Here is a 17,585-nt window from a genome sequence, read left to right on the forward strand (position 1 = left end):
GTAAGGAGGAAATATGCTATATGACAAGTAAAATAAAATAATAACTATAAAATAAACTTTTGTCAAGGTATGAGAAATTGGAAGTCCAGACTTAGTTATCCTTATCAATAATAATGAAAGTTGAATCTTAATTCTACTTAGTTGACCTTTACTAAAGCAAAGGAAAGTCAAGGGATAAATTGGTTTGATCTTCGAATCCTATTTATTTCCTAAGAAAAGATTGGGATTATTGAAGTTCAACTCAATTGGCAAGATAACAATTATCAATTATGCTGTTGAATTGGATAACTCCTGAGTTACTCATTTCTTAACCAAGACCAAAAGAGGAAAAAGTAAATCTACTGGAATAAGAATGCCTTCAAATGGGAAGCAATAATCATGTAAATAAAAGAAAGCAATATTAAACTGAAATACCTCAAATTGCATTAACAAAAGAACTTAAATCTGACATGGATGTTCATAAATTAAATTGGAAGAATAAATAAAAATAAAGAACATGGGATTGAGAGTCACTCCTAAAACTAAGAGAAGTCCTAAATCCTAATCCTAAGAGAGAGGAGAGAACCTCTCTCTAAAAACTACATCTACTCCTAAAATTGTGAATTGTGAAAGCCTTCTTTATGAATGGATGCATTCCCCTACTTTATAGCATCTAATTTGTGTTTTCTGGGCCGCAAACTGGGCTAAAAACAGCCCAGAATTCGCTGGTTGCGAATTCAAACACGCTGTTTTTCGTCACTGCGATGCGGCCGCATGAAGCACGCGGTCGCGTCGCCTAGCATCAGGGAAACTATGGCATATCATATATGAAATCGAAGCCCCGGACGTTAGCTTTCCAACGCAACTGGAACCGTGTCGTTTGGACCTTTGTAGCTAAAGTTATAACTATTTGAGTGCAAAGAGGTCAGGCTGTACAGCTTAGCAATTTCTCTAACTTCTTATATTCCTTCCACTTTTGCATGCTTTCTTTCCATCCTCTGAGCCATTCCTGCCCTGCAATCTCTGAAATCACTTAACACACATATCAAGGAATCTAATGGTAATAAGAGAGGATTAATAATAAACAAATATAAAATCAAAGAAGCATGTTTTCAATCAAAGTACATAATTAGCAAGGCAAATGTAAAACCATGCGAATAGCATGAATAAGTGGGTAAAGAGTTGATAAAATCCACTCAATTGAGCACAAGATAAACCATAAAATAGTGGTTTATCAGTATGTCAATTCAATCAACCATTAATTATTTGACACAAAATCATAAGGTTTAAGCTAGAATTAGTTGGTTTTTGAATAATTTAGAAACCTTGTGAAATTGGAGATGCTTTGATTGGTTGTTTTGATTATTTGTAGGTGAAAAAATGGTGACAAAAGGGATTTTGGCACAATTTTGAAGTTAGAGCACGCTTTGGACTTTAGGCCACGCTTTGAAAAGCGTGACCCAAGACACAAAAGCGTGGCACTCACCAAAGGGGCATCAAGAGGCCAAGGCATAGCGCTCACTAATTGAGCGTAGCGCTCTCTATTTGAGCGCTAGAGACCAAGCAACCAAAGCCAAGTGCACAAAGGCAAGGATGCTGCGTTGAAACAAGTAACTGAGCCCCCAAGGGAACAAGGCAAAGGCATAGCGCTCAGTTAACTTAGTTAACTTTATCGGGCTCCATTCCAAAGAAAATTATGATGTGACAATTGATAGTGAAGGAGCCAGGATTCGAACCCATGAACCAAGAGAGGGAAGGAGCACTAGTATGCAAGGAAAGTGTCCAAAATGAAGCTAGCAAGGTTTGAACCAGGAACATGCTAGCAAGGAAGGAGCGCTACAAGGAAGCAAAGAGAGGGGCCAATGGACTGAGGTATTGAGGCAAATCCAGAAAAATGCCGAGCTATTTTAGACATGACAAGTCCACACACAATCAAGGAAGTCCAGCGGTTAACAGCGATACTTGCTGCATTCTCTAGATTCTTACCTCGCCTAGCTTCTAAATCTTTATGTTTTTTCCAAACTTTAAAAAAGAAAAAAGTTTTCTATTGGACTGATGAATGTGAACAAGCATTCACAACTATCAAAGAAACTCTTTCAAAACCATCAATTTTACAAACACCCCACAAGGGGAACCATTATTCTTATATTTATCTGTCACTAACTGGGCTATAAGTTCCGCTCTTGTTGCAGAAAGGGAAAAGAAACAGTTCCTGATCTATTTTACTAGCAAAATATTACAAAATGCCGAGATTCGATATCCGAGCATTGAGAAGCTAGCCCTAGCCCTGGTCTTCTTTACCAGAAGACTCCGACCATATTTTCAGAGCCATGAAATCCATGTTCGGACAGATCATCCTTTGCGGCAAGTCCTAGAGAAACCTGAGCTGGCTAGCCGACTAGTTAAATGGTCGGTGGAGCTATCAGAATTCGATATCAAGTACAAAGGCCGAACATCCATCAAATCCCAGTTCTTGGCCGACTTTATTGCCGAATTCTCGGTACCAAGTACAACTGAAGACTACATCGAATGGTCCTTGATAAACCATTATTTTATGATTTATATTGTGTTTAATTGAGTGGTTTTATCAAGTCTTTACCCACTTATTCATATGATTAGCATGATATTACAATTCCTTCCCAAAATTACTCCATGGTTGAAAACTTGCTTCGTAGAGATCTTTTAATTATACATTTTAACTCTCCTTTATCCCATTCGATGCCGTGATCCGTGTGTTAAGTGTTTCAGGCTTTATAGGGCAGGAATGGCTTAGAGAATGGAGAGGAAGCTTGAAAAATTGGAAGGAACACAAGAAACCAAGGAGATGACCAGCGAACAATGACGCGAGCGCATGGCTCACGCGAGTGCGCGAAATCAAGAAATCGCAGCGACGCGAACGCGTGCCTGACGCAAACGCGTGGATTGAAGTCTGTACGAATGATGCGAACGCGTGAACGACGCGAACGCATGACAAGGAAAAACGCTAAATGACGCGAACGCGTGGACGACGCGTACCCGTGACCTGTGCAATTTGCAAAAATAGTAGAATACGCTGGGGGTGATTTCGGGCCGCATCTTAACCCAGTTCTTGGCCCAGAAACACAGATAAAACCTAGGGAACATGCAGAAACTCAACACGCATCCACACACATTCAGATACATCGATATTAGGAGTACTTTTAGTTTTAGATCTGAATCTAGATTAGCTTTACATTAGTAGTTTATGCTTTTGTTTTGGATTTTTGGATGCTGAAGAATCATTACTTCCATGAAGATATTGCTTTAGTTTGTTTCCTTATTCCTTTACTTTTATTCATTGCTCATTGACCCTGTTCAAATAAGTATGTTGCATTTTGAATTTATTAATATATAAAGTTACTTTTATTTTTAATTAATTCTCTATTTTATTCCATTTAATTATGTTTTCTTATATTTTTATGAATATTGATTCCATGTCAATGGAGTAGAAACTCTACTTGACATGGGAGTTGATTAAGAGGAGACACTTGAGTTGGAATGCTCAAGTGCTTTGTTAATTTGAACATTGTTGGCTAATTCTATATCTACTAACCCTAGACCTTTCCAAGGAAAAGGACTAGGATCTGTGGATAAGAATCAGTTCAATCACTTGACTTTCCTTTACTCAGTAAGGGTTAACTAAGTGAAAACAACAACCGCTTTACATTACACTTGAGAAGATTCCAACAAGGATAGAATTTCCGATTAATCAACTCCCTTGTCAAGGTTTTTTATATTAATCTTAGTTTTATTGCTTTAATTTACAATTATTTTAATTACTCATTATCCAATTCAAACTTTCTGGAAAATTTTTAATTGATAAATTAGCACTCTTTCCTGCAACTCGTTGGGAGACGACCTGGGACTCATACTCCCAGTATTTTTATTCTTAAAATTTGTGACAACCCCTTTGTTAAATTGGTAAGACAGACCTTAGCTAGTTGAGAGCTATACTTGCAACGCATTTCTCTTATTAAGACTCTCTTAATTGGTCTAACTTCTGCCACGTACCAGTCCTTATATGTCGATGGGTCCTCGAACCCACAAGGGTGTGGAGCAGGTATCATTCTCGATGATAACCACGGCCCTCAATTTTTCATTTAAAGCAAGCAACAATCAACGTGAGTATGAATCACTAATTGCTGGCCTTAGACTCGCTGCCGACCTAAACATCACCGAACTTAAGGTATATTGCGACTCCTTACTTATCGTCCAGCAGGTAAACAACTTATACCAAGTAAAGGATCATGTGCTTTCTAAATACCTGGATATCGTACAAAATTTACTTACAAAATTTTCTAAATATGAAATACAGCACATACCAAGGGAGAGTAATGGCCGAGCTTAGATTCCGTCTAAACTCGCCAGAACTCAACCAAACAGGTCATCACTTTACCAGTCAACATTGCTCAAGCCAAGCATTGAAATAACACAAATCTTAAGTGTAACATAGGAAGCAGATTGGAGATCTCCATACATAGAATATCTCCGGACAGGGATCTTGCCAGGCGACGTCGAAAATACTCGTAACTTCCACCGACAAGCCTCCTTTTTTACAATTTATAATAATCGCTATATAGACGAGGCTTCTCTCGTCCATTACTTAAATGTCTTTGCAGAACAGAAGCCGAGCTTGCACTTGCTGAGGCGCATGAAGGGATCTGTGGTACACACCTCGGAGCCCGAAGTCTGTCTTCAAAAATCCTCAGAGCTGGATTATATTAGCCAACAATACGATAGGATTGTCAAGCAAAAGTTAAAAGCTGTAACAATTGCCAGAAACACAGTCCGATCACACATCTAGGGCTGAACTCCTACACTGTTCTGAGGTAAGTTGGCCGTTCAACCAATGGGGCATAGATATCCTCGGCCCTTTCCCCACAGCAGCAGGTCAGGTAAAATTCCTGGTTGTAGCAATTGATTATTTTTCCAAATGGATAGAGGCACAACCTCTTGCCAAGATTACATCTCAACAAATGCTTTCCTTTGTCTGGAAATATATTATTTGTCGATTCGACATTCCTCAGCACATTATCACAGATAATGGTCACCAGTTTGCTGATCAAAAATTCACATCCTTCTTGCAGAACTTGAAAATCAAACAACACTTTTCATCAGTAGAGCACCCACAAACAAACGAGTTAGCTGAAGCTGCAAATAAAGTAATACTACATGCTCTAAGAAAGAAACTAGATGAAGCAAAAGGCCTCTCGGCCGAGCTTATCCCAGAGATCATATGGGCATACAACACCACTGTCAACTCAACAACAAAGGAGACACCTTTCTGGCTAGTCTACGGGTCCGACGCAATGATACCCATGGAGATCTCCCAATCCTCACTACGCACTGAACTAGCCGACCAGACTACAAAAGACACAGCTCGGCAAACCGAACTCAATGTCGCAGAAGAAATAAGATCAACAATAGTAGTCAAACATTTGGCCATGCAACAGCACATAGCTCGAAGATATAACCAGAGACTTCAACCAAGGTCTTTCTAAGTCCACGATCTTGTGCTCAGAAAAACAGAACAAGCTAGGAAACCATCAGCACATGGCAAACTAGCAGCTAATTGGGATGACCCTTACCGAGTCACAGAAGTAATCGGCAATGGAGCCTACTGACTACAAACCCTAGAGGGTAAAGATCTCCCTAACACTTGGAATGTATCTTCCTTAAAGTTATATTACAGTTAATACTAGGGACAGGCCAGTACTCTTTTTTCTACTACCAAGATTTTTCCCACAAGGGTTTTGCTTGGAGAGGTTTTAACGAGGCTAGCCTACTTGGGCCTTTGAAATCAAGGGTTCTTCAATAAATAAATTTCTTATTTTATCAAATCATTATTTTCTCCATTTTATATTTCCGCTTCATCTATAAACATATAATGCCGACCTATACTATCATTTCGACCATTCGGATACTATCAACACCGATCATATGCCAAGATAGGTCATTCGAAATCTATCAGTCAATCCGGTATCCGACTTTTAACAGAATCTGATCACTCGGATACAATCAGTCATTCCGACTGCCGACCTTAAAACGGAATCCGATCACTCGGACACAATCAGTCAATCCGGCTACGGACCTTAAAATGGAATCCGATCACTCGGATACAATGTCATTCCGACTGTCGACCTTTAACGGAATCCGATCACTCGGATACAATGATTCAATCTGATAACCGATCTTAATCTGAAAACCAATCATTTGGAAACATTCAATCAAACAAATATCCGATCTAAATCGGAATCCGATCATTCAAACAAACCTCCGATCTAAATCGGAAGCCGATCATTCAAAATAAAACATATATCCGATCTCACTCGGAATCCAACCTCTCGGATACAATCATTCCATCAAGTAACTAATCTTAATCAAAATCCAACCACTCGGATACTATCATTCATTCAAATATCCGATTATAATCTGAACCCGACCTTTCGGCAAATATCAGTCGAAACAAATCCACGATCTTAAACAAACTACTCGGACTTAATAACAGATTGCCGAGAAATACTCAAAATTACTGTTGACCATTAAACAGAATCCAGTTACACAATATACTATCAATGCCTATTAAATCGGCATCTCAATAAACTTCGCCCACTCAGCCTTTCAATGATACTTCTCCATCAAATTAATGGCATTACACCATTAACACAAATTTGCCTAAAAAACAAATTGGCTCCAAGCCACAATCACAACTAGGCAAAATTCACCTATCATAAAAATATATATGTTTTCTACAAAATCAACATGTGCAAGTAACAAAAATCCAAATAAACTGTTTACAGAAACAGTACCAAAATTATGAACATAAATAGTCATAAGCTCACTACAGGAGCAAAACAAATCACCAACATACATGTTTTAAAACACAAAACATACACACTGATCAACTATTCTCATCCTCTTCCTCAGCATCTCCGTCATCTTCAACCATAACTCTATCTCTGATAATTTTACCCGGATCCATATGATAAAAATCACAATCAAGAGACAAAAACTTTGCTTGCAAGGAAGCCCTTTCAAATCCCTCAACAAAAGAGTCTAAAATTTCTGTTACCTTACTTTTCTCAACTTCCTTCAATCTCGCTGTTACCTCTACAACCTGGAAGTCATAGAAGAAAGTTCGGCCTCTTTCTTCTTCAAATCTTCAACCTCTTTTGCATAATTTTCCTTCATCAATTTTAGCTCTTTCTCAAGATCAGCTACTTTACTCTCCAGTTCTGTAACCCTTACATTCCTCAAGCTCAACTGTTCCTCCAACTTCGCATCTGGCTTCTACTCGGCCACTTGACAATGTTTCTTTTCTCGGCTACGCTCTAAACTGGCAAGCCTCAGACCAATAACCTTATACAAATTAAGAAAAATGCACCAAATTGGTCATCCATAAAAATATCAAACCAAAACAAACAAATAATTGCAAATTACCTGCATGTACTGATTAATAGCCACATCTCCCACCTCTTCAGCCAAGATAACATCGGCAGGAGTCTGACAAACTTCATCGGCAGTAATCATGAAGGGATAATCCTTCCCCCAAAGAGAGGAACCCTCACTCTACTCAACAACCTCATGCAATTTTTTCTGATTATCATAGAACCTCCACAGCTCCTCATTCGGAACTCCGAGACCATCTTCAGAATCCTCTTACAAATTGACCATGTCAGATTTCTTCCTTTTCAAAATTACCTTTGTCCTCCTCGGCTTTGGCTGATCAACCTCCCCAGCACCTACCATTTTTTCTGCCTTTGATGTTGAACCTTCCTTCTCCAAGCTTTTGCTCTTCACCCGAGATCTAAGGGTAGCCGAGTTGACCCCGGGATACTTCCCACCTTAAAAAAACAATAATCCAAAATCGATTACAAAATGAAAACAAGCATTATCTAGACTACATCATTTACAACTAAGCTCACCTAAATAATCCACTACAGCCTGCCTATTCTCATCCCATTTCAACAACTCAAACACCGATAACAAACTTTTCCGATCTATCCCCTCCACCAAAAACTCAATAATACATTCATTCCGGGGACATATTGATTCAGGCCCTAGAATACTCTGAGGTTCTAAACAGCACCACAAGGGGAATTTCTCTCCCAAAAACTCGTCCACGTAAAATAGATAGTCATCCTCCACACCCCTAATCTTCAGATACATCTCCTTAAAGTTTTTGAACGATGATTTGTACAGTTTGAACACAGCAAACCCTGGTGAACTATTCAAATTCACCCAACAATCCTTCCAAACACTTTTTCCTGGAACAATGAGAAAAATAACTCCACTGTAGGCGGCTCCTCCAAAAACTCCATCAGAATCTCAAATGCACGAAGGAATGCCCAACCATTGGGATGGAGTTGTTAAGGCGCACAGTTCAGTTGTTTCAGCACCTGACACTAAAAATCGCTAAATGGAAGCTTCACTCCTAACTCCTCTAAAATACTACTATACATATAAAAGAACTCAAACCCTTCCCCCCTGTAGAACACACGTTCAACAACTGTGTAAGGAAGCAAGTCCAATCGCACCCCACACCCACCCCTCACTATCCTACTAACTTATATCTCCTTAACAGCACCCTCGTCCAAAAATAGTGACGGATACCTCTTCACATCCTCATTCACCCACTCATATGACTAGTCAATCTTTTCCCTCTTCTCTTTCTCAAACCCCATTATCAACCTAAAAACAAAAAGAGAAAGAACAAGAAAAAAGATAACAGAGAAGGAAAGCAAAGATTACAGATGTTAGAAAAAGATGATACCTCTCTTGCTCATATTTTGCTTTAAACTTCTTCTGAAAAGGCTCACACAACCTTATGTCAAACCACCAAACCTTTTCAACTCCAAAAGTTAATTTCAAAACCCAGAAACCGCTTCCCAAAACCACCAAATAGTCACTTCAACTGACCCAAGAGATATGATGTACTTTGGGAATACGCACGTCATTAATAAGTATGCGCACTATTCTCTCTCTCATTAATATTAATTTATTAATTGTTTAACAAATCATCTTGAATTGGGGGCTCCTAGACCACATCAAACGCCGAGTTATGCACCAACTCAAATAACCGACTTGTTCATTAAAAAGCTCAACCTACTTCATTAAACACAATTTCCAGGCAAAGCTTGGGGGCTATGATCCGGCCGTTACAAATCCAACATCATAAATTGGCATTGTCATTCATAACTCATCATTATTCACGTTATTATTTAGAAAGCTGGAGTTATAGTTTGGCATTACAGTCATTAATCGGCAATAAACGCCATTAATCGGCAACTTATGTTATAACTCAGCTTAACGGACTGCTTCCCAAAAGTGAAACGTCCAACCTAACATTTCACCCTTATTATTGCTCTTTAATATAGGCAATAAAGTAGAAGCATAACTGACTTGCACATTTTCACCCATAAAAGGTATGATCTTCCATCCTAAAAGGACACATTGAATTCTCAATACTGACTTAAGCTTCGGAGTGCCTTTGCAGGTACACTCCCCCTTGTTTCTTGCTCAAAGATCTACGCGATTGGACATACTCTTGGAGTAAAGCTCGGATTACCACAAAGCTCAAAGGTCGGCACCAAAGATAACAACTCGGCGTTGATTCCCAGAGACCAAGCTCTCCCTCCAGGTATCCATACAAGAAAATATACCATATAATATATAAGGTAAAAGTATATATAATAATCATTAACATGTATTATATGTATATACCATATAATAATTAACATATATATAGTATATATGAATTATAAGCGTTGGGTGTCCAACTATATGTATATAACATGGCTGCTGGGCAACCAATTTCTTAAACAAGGGCGCTAGGTGCCCTGCTGCTTTAAGTTTCTGGGCGCTAGGCGCCTGCGAGCGATTGCAAAATTTTATGCTTTGAAAACGCCAAGTGCTGCTTTAAGCGCTAAGCATCAAGGTACAATTAATGAAGTTTGGTATATAACAAAAAAAAAATATAATTTTGTAGAAATTCAAACTAAAGAGTTAAAATATAATTAATTAAAGCTTAGGGATTAAGGATGTTGAGTGAGAGGCTGCATGCCTAGCAAGGTTTAGGGCCTATCCAGCTTGCTAATCATTTGAGTATATAGTGGGGGCACCCATATACTAAAGATTGTTCTAAAGATATAGACATCTTGAAATAATTTAGAGTCAACGAAATGACTATGTCATAGGGTTTAATACAATTTAATGTCAACTGAATGGCTATACTGTAGGGCTTATATAATTTAAATTCAATTAAATGGCTACACCGCCGTATAGCTTAATACCATTTAAAGTTAACTGAATGGGTTCGGCCATAAGGCTTGTGCAATTAAACATCTAAAAAACCATATCTAGGATTGGCTCTTAGGTAATGTCGAGTTGCAAGGTGTAAACTGACACGTGAGTTCATGGCCTGCATCGGATAGACATGTATCATACTTGTTTGCTCATACTTCTCTACCATATATATATATTCTGTGCGTATGTGTGTGCTTTCTGTATTCTTTTTCTGTGTGGTGTTGTTTTGTATTCTTTATCTGTATAATGTTTCTCTGTATTCTGCTATTTATTTGCTAAACCTCGAAGAATCAAAGAACTTAAATTAACAACCCCAACCTTACTAAAAACCCAAAGTTTTACCCCTTTCCTTCACTTTAGATGGAGCACTGGAGGCCTAGTAAGGATCTTTGATCGTGCGGAGGAGTGATGATTGATATGTTGTATTTTGATGGCGTGAGCTTGGCTTAAGTTTTTGAAGACCTAGAGTGTCATTCCCTCACTTTTGTAGTTTAGAAGGACTAGGGGATGTCTGATAAATCCACATTTGATGATAATTTTTTGTTTGAATTGAGTAGATTTCATCAAATAAACTTGCATTTATTCACTTGAATAGTATGCTTTTGTAAATTCTCTCTAAATTGTACCTAAGTGTTGAAAACATTATTTTTATGCTCTAAATAGTCAATCTAATTCCACTTTATTCCATTCAATGTCGTGATATATTTTGTAGAGTAATTTCAGGACCAATAAGCTAGGATGGCTTTGGAGAAGTGGAAGGAAAACATGCAAAGTGGGACATTTCATGAAGAAAACAAAGGAGAAGAACACACTAGTGTGTGTATGCACACCTTTCTATGCGTACATATAAGAAGAGTTTCAGCTAGTGTCCGTATGCACACCTTTCTATGCGTATGCACAAGGGGAGTTTCGGCCAGTGTGCGTACGCACACATGCTTGTGCATATGTACAAGTACAAACGCATGACTCACTTAAAATTTCATGTGCCTCGCGATTTTGGGGGGTCTCTTTGGTCCAAATCTGAAGTTTTGAAACTCTATCAAAAGGGGACAACATACCACAACATACCACACTACAAAAAAGAGGTTAAAATGACATTTATATTACGGCACCTTTGGAAAACCGCCATTATGTTTGGATATTCCAGCGTTTCTACTGCTGCCACAATTGATTTTTGGATTTGTGGCATTTTTTATAATTAAGGCAGTTTTGAACCGCAATTATCACGTGATATAAAAGCAGAATTAGTAATCCCTATTTTTCAGAAACCCTTAGCTGAAAGTCGAAACACCACATGGGTGGCGCTGTTGCTCCTGGCCTGTGCAACGATCTTCGATCTTCTTGTGTTCTCCGACGATCTTCTCTGGTGACATCTCATTCGGCGTCGATCTCCTTCGGTGACATCTCCTACAGCGGCGATCTCCTCCGATGACGTCTCCTCCAGCTTCCTCTCCTTGTCGACCTCTGTGTCTTCTCCACCAAAATCGACAACACCTTCCTTTCCTTCCTTCTTTCCTTCCTTTCCTTTCCTTTAATTTCCTTCCTCTGTGATAAGTATCTCTTTTAAGGCCATTTGCGAGGATCCATCACGAGTGGAGAAGTCGATTCCGCCGTTTGCGCAGCAAGATCAATAGCAATTTGTGTTCCGCTGCTCTGCCGCCGCTGATGTTCCTCCATTTCTCTACTTGGTGCCTTTGCCGCTGTCCCTTACTCTTCCAAAGGTCTCATTTATATTCCATTTCTGTTAGGTATTTTATTTTGTGTTTCTGATATTATTTTCTTCTTAGTTTTTGAATTTATTTCTGTCGACAGTGATTGATTTATTGATTTTTTTAGTATAAGGTCTCATTTTTGTTGCTGTTGGTGTTTGAATTTTGTTTTGACTGTTAGTTTCCTCTTAGGTCTGGTATTTCTCTTAGATCTATATAAGACCTTAAGGTTTTCATCCATTTTTAACATTAAAGTGTTAGGATTCTTGATGGTAACTCACGTATAACTTAATGAATAATAAACTAAACTAGGTTGATGAATGTAAACTTACTGAAATTTGAAGTTGTAGAACAGCTTAGCAGGTAAGCAGAAAATGCTGAACAAGGTTAAATGCAAACTTTAAAATATACATATCATATACATGTTGATTTAGCCCCTACATGTAGGAAAAGGGTTGTAACTTGTTCTTGATTTTATTCTAGGTTTCAACTAATGCTTGCATTGTATGGTACATCAATTCGACAAATAATTTATATGTTCTTGTATCATTGTAGGGTTTCAAAAAATGGAATGAAGGATTCTGTAAATTATGAGATCATTTCTCCAAATGATCTAGCAAAGTCTGTTTTATCTGAAGTCGGCTCGTCAACTTTTATGGTATTAATAGCATTCTCCATGATAGTTTCTTGTTATGTATAATCAACAATACTCATTTTGGAGCCCCCCTCTTGTTGTGATGGTAACTTACTGTTCTATTCACTTTTGGCAAGGAAGAGCACACTCTTGAATCATTTGTTTTATACCAATTTCCAAGAGATGAGTGTTGATGCTAGAAGGCAAGTAATTCTTGTAATCCCCATTCTTTATATACAATGTTATTTGACTTTTGTAAGTATAGATATGATATATGATATGTGATATGTGATGGTCTTTGCATTGCTTGTTTTTAGGTTTAAAACAACCGAAGGAATCTGGATTGCTCGGTGTGCAGGCATTAAGCCTTGCACACTTGTGTTGGATTTGGAGGGAACTGATGGAAAAGAGCAGGGAGAAAAGGTGCTCTCTCTCTCTCTCTCTCTCTCAAATTTTAAAATATTAATTTTTTATAAATTATAAATACATGGTGTTATGATTCTTGACAAATTGAATTAAAAAATTAGATACTCTTTTGTTGAGATTTTTTTTCCATTAGTTAAAGCTTTCATATTTATATTTGAGTTAAAATTTTGGCTGCAAGAGCTGCCCTATATTAGCTTGAGCATTTTATTTAATTTTGATGTATTAAAATATTATTAGTGTTTATCTGGGAAACAGAAATGCTTAATTTTGCTCGGTTTCTTTTGCTATATTGGCTAATTTTGTGTGTGTTTCTTTTGCCAGTTGCTTTTAAAAAGTCAAAACAATATTCACTGAAGTGGAAATTCTTTTGCATGTTAGATCTTCATTTAGTTCCTGGTGTACAAGAAGGCACTCCAAAGCACTGGTGTTGATCCCCAACCTATCATCACTGTTGCCAAGGTTTAAGAATATCACTTGTTTGATTCTGAATTATGATTCATGATGTTTGATACATGTTTCTGTAGTGCTCAATTTGGTTCCTGTTTAAGCAACAATGCACTAGTTTTTGTATTTAGCATGTGTTTTATAAATACTAATCTGTTACGAAAGCATGGACTTCTTTGGAAAATTTCTCAATTTGCTCAGAGATAAGGTCTAATTAAGAGTGTGATTAGAATTGAGATTGCTAAATGTCTTTAGAGTTTCATTATTAAATTATACTCAATTTTCTTCTGTGTTCTGTTTTTCGAAATGTTATTCATTTGATGCTACCAAAACACTTTCTCCCCTTTTCGAAGTCGAGTAGTAACAGAACTTTCAAAAAGGGAAAAGAAAAATAGACTAGTTATTCTAGGTTCTTCTTTATGACCTTGAATATCGAATTTAAAGAAATAGATCATATTAAGACCCCTAAGAATTTTGTAGTTCGCCTTTCAAGAAGTTTGCACCTTTTTTTAGAAACTTGAATGATGTTTGAAGAACGAAGTTTCTTGACCTGGTATGGATATTCTCTGTAATTTTCAGGCAGTCGTGGACACTGCACAACAAACAACCAAGGTGATTGAAGGTGCGAAGCCAATAGCTTCGACGACAGTTAAAACAATATCTTCTTCAGATCCTACTGTGATTTCTGGAACAGGTGGAGCACTCTTTATTGCATACCTCTTACTTCCTCCAATTTGGTCTGGCATCACCTTCAACTTCCGTGGTTACAAAGGTACCTTTGACATTAACAAGTTCTTATGCAAAACCATCGGCTAATACGCTTCCTCCTGTGCTTTGTAGGTGATAACTACCAAGAGAGCTCAGAGGACTTGTTAGGAATGTGAAGAAAGTGGAAGCTGAACTAGCAGCTTTGAAGATTTCTTACTTGAAGAAAATCAACAAAGGCTCTAACATTCTGATCATGGACTCGTTAGTTTCTTTGTTATTATTTTGAGTTATATCATTATATAAATTGATTATTAAGTGTTAACCATTGGTGCTGGATGCAAAATTAGGTACTCGGACTCAGTAAAAATAGTAGCAAGAACATTAACGAGCCTCGGTTTCAAGAACACATGGATCATGGCAGACGGGTTCTTGGAGAACAAAGGGTGGTTACAGAGTAGACTAGGAACAGATTCTTATTTCTCTTCGTTTGCAGAGGTGTTGTGTCTCCATCAAGAGTCATCCCTGCAGCTGTTAGAGGTTTTGGAACAACCTCCCAATCAAGTACCAAGCTTCTTCCGGGAGCTGATTGATTCTCTTTTCTTTTCTTTTTTATTTTTTTATTTGGAAATACAAATCTACCCCTTGTGTATGTTCAAGTCGTCCTTATTTTTTGTTTCATCATTTTCTCATAATTAGTTTTTCTCCTTATAATTTCTTTTTGTCTTAGTTAGAATTTGAGTGCACTTATTATATCTTGTTTGTGAAGTAATTTAATGTAATGATATCACAAGATAAAATTTTTATGTTAACAACTGAACATCTAAATTAGCACTTGAATAAACTAACTGTAATGTCTAAAGATCAATTGATCTGCTATTTTGTTTTTTTTTTATATGCTAATGGTCTTGCATATCCAAGGGATTTCCTTGAAGATAAATTCAATCTTGGGTACACTATAGTGCAGAATTTTGGTGGTGAACTATTTGTTGCAGTTCTGGATTTCTCTCCCTTCGATGTTGTTGCTTGGCATGGTAATTATGTTCCATATAAGGTGGGTTGCTCTTGTAGAAACATTGTTTTAAGAGAATGTTACCATTTCAATCTTCAACATGTTATTTCCAATTTTTTGGGGGTAATAATAATTTGACAAATCTTGTTTTTGCTTTGTAGTATGATCTAAACAAATTCTGTTACAAACTTTCTTCTATCTTCAAACTTTCTATTACATAAGGTAAACTAGAGAAATATGAGTATATATTGATCAAGAAAATAGTAATTATAAAAGTATAAAGTATAATAAAAAAATTTCTCAAACGGAATATTCCTTATTAGTTATTGGTATGTATATATCATAAGAAGAACTTATTAGTTTATTTATTTAAGTCAATAATAGATATCTCCTCCACTAAGAGTGTGTCTGTGTGGCAGAAATTAAAGAATCTGTTAATAGCAGTAGTGGCTTGTTCCTTAAAATCTAATCCATGTAGGAAAGTTTTGAGTATGAGGTATAAAAATTATGTATGCTTCCATCTCTTTTAGACTCATTATGCTTGAAGAACAAGAATAACTGCTGATCACTTATTAAGTTGTGAAGAAAAAATGGTCTAATTCTATTGGCTTTGCTTGGAAATTTTGAAGGGTTGGCACTTTGTGTTTGCTTGTTGATTAGTTTGTGTTTCATTCCAGAATCTCTTAGATAGCTAGTAATAATTAATTAGGCATTATTACAGGAAATAATAATAATAATAATAATAATAATAATAATAATAAGAAGAAGAAGAAGAAGAAGAAGAAGAAGAAGAAGAAGAAGAAGAAGAAGAAGAAGAAGAAGAAGAAGAAGAAGAAGAAGAAGAAGAAGAAGCCAAGCTGTGAAAGATAATTAATTAAAATGAACATGATTTTTTTTCAGGCAAATAATCAAGACAAAAGAATGATTGGAGTGATGACAGAGATTATCATGACAAAGTGCACCAAAAGCTATGATGGAGATTTTATGTATTAAGAGATACATGTTAAGACATTTATAATTAAAAGATTATGCTATATTAGATACTTTATTTGTATAGGGGGTTATTATTTTTTGATTTTAATACTAGAAAATAATATATTATATTTAATACATTGTTTATGAGTTATATAATATTTTGTTTGAGTATTGATTTTTTGTTATTGAAAAAGTTTAATAAAAAAATTTGTTTAATGCGAGAAAAATGACGGTTAAAATTTGTCTTTGTAAATGATTAAAAAATGTCACTTTTATCTGGTAAAAAAGGCAGATTATAACTGCCATTTTAAACAACATGAAATGCCATTTTAACTCGGTAAAAATGGCGATTTTAAACGCCATTTTAACCAAGTAAAAATGCCATTTTAACCAATCAAAATGATGCTATGTTAGGATAAAAATGGCGGTTCATAAACGCCGTTTTAACCAACCAAAAATACCATTTTCATCCTGGAAATAATGGTGGTTTGAACCGCCATTTTAACTAACCAAAACCGCCGTTTTAACTCTAAAAATAATGGTGGTTTCAACGGCCATTTTAACCAACAAAAACTGCCGTTTTAACCTTTGAAATAACTGCGGTTTGAACCTCTGTTTTAACCAACCAAAAAATGTAATTTTATTTGGAAAAATGGCGGTTTGAACCACCGTTTTAACCTATCTAAAAACCGCCGTTTTAACTCAGGAAATTGTGGCAGTTTTTTAAAAATCGCCGTAATAACCAAAATGGCACCCAGAATTACATCGTTTTCTAAAACCGCCGTTTCTGGTAATAATGGCGGTTCAAACCACCGTAATTACACAAAAAAACCGCAATTTTAACCAGAATTTTTTGTAGTGCCATAGCATACATACATCATTTTTTAGGAGTTTTAGTTAGGTTTTAGTTTAGTTTTCTTAGCAAAATTCTCTTAGTTCTCAGCGTTTATTATGGTTCAGAGTAGAATTGCTATTTATATTTTTAATCTTGGATTCTAGCTTGTTTCTATTATAAGTAGTCTTTAATTTTCTCTTCAAATACACAATATTTACTCATACTTTCTTATAATTGAAATTACCTCGTTAGTTTAATTACTATTGAGTTCTTGTTGATGAATTTGATCTTTTGAGGTTTATATATGTTTGATTAAGTTGCTATTGTTAATTGTTTGCATTAATTATTTATAGTTTCAATTATCTTTTGCATTTTACTATGTTTTATTATTATACTCACCAAGTGTCTGTTGAAATGTTGATGAGTGGATATTTTATATGCTTTTTGGCATTGTTTTCAGATAGTTTCATTATATTTTCATAGGTTTAAGTGCAAAATTCATATTTTTGGATTCTACTTTGAGTTTGTGTGTTTTATGGTGAT

General features: G+C 36.4%; 1 protein-coding gene and 1 pseudogene across 1 annotated transcript; both read left to right on the forward strand.

Moving 5' to 3' along the window:
* The first annotated feature begins 4,024 nt into the window (after window positions 1-4,024).
* LOC107620701 (uncharacterized) lies at window positions 4,025-5,498 on the forward strand. The gene is made up of 2 exons (XM_016322829.1): window positions 4,025-4,216; window positions 5,025-5,498. The coding sequence occupies exons 1-2, from the start codon at window positions 4,025-4,027 to the stop codon at window positions 5,496-5,498; spliced, it is 666 nt and encodes a 221-aa protein (XP_016178315.1).
* A 6,829-nt stretch (window positions 5,499-12,327) lies between these two features.
* On the forward strand, window positions 12,328-14,813 carry LOC148580266 (calcium sensing receptor, chloroplastic-like; annotated as a pseudogene).
* Window positions 14,814-17,585: the final 2,772 nt, after the last annotated feature.

Source organism: Arachis ipaensis, chromosome B10, assembly GCF_059453495.1.
Source record: "Arachis ipaensis isolate K30076 ecotype BB chromosome B10, ASM5945349v1, whole genome shotgun sequence".
In the NCBI taxonomy this organism is placed as follows: Eukaryota; Viridiplantae; Streptophyta; class Magnoliopsida; order Fabales; family Fabaceae; genus Arachis; species Arachis ipaensis.

Coding starts and splice junctions, on each gene's coding strand:
- LOC107620701 (XM_016322829.1), top strand. CDS start 4,025: ATGGGTCCTCGAACCCACAAGGGTGTGGAGCAGGTATCATTCTCGATG. Junction 4,217..5,024: donor CCTTACTTATCGTCCAGCAG/GTAAACAACTTA, acceptor GACATTCCTCAG/CACATTATCACAGATAATGG.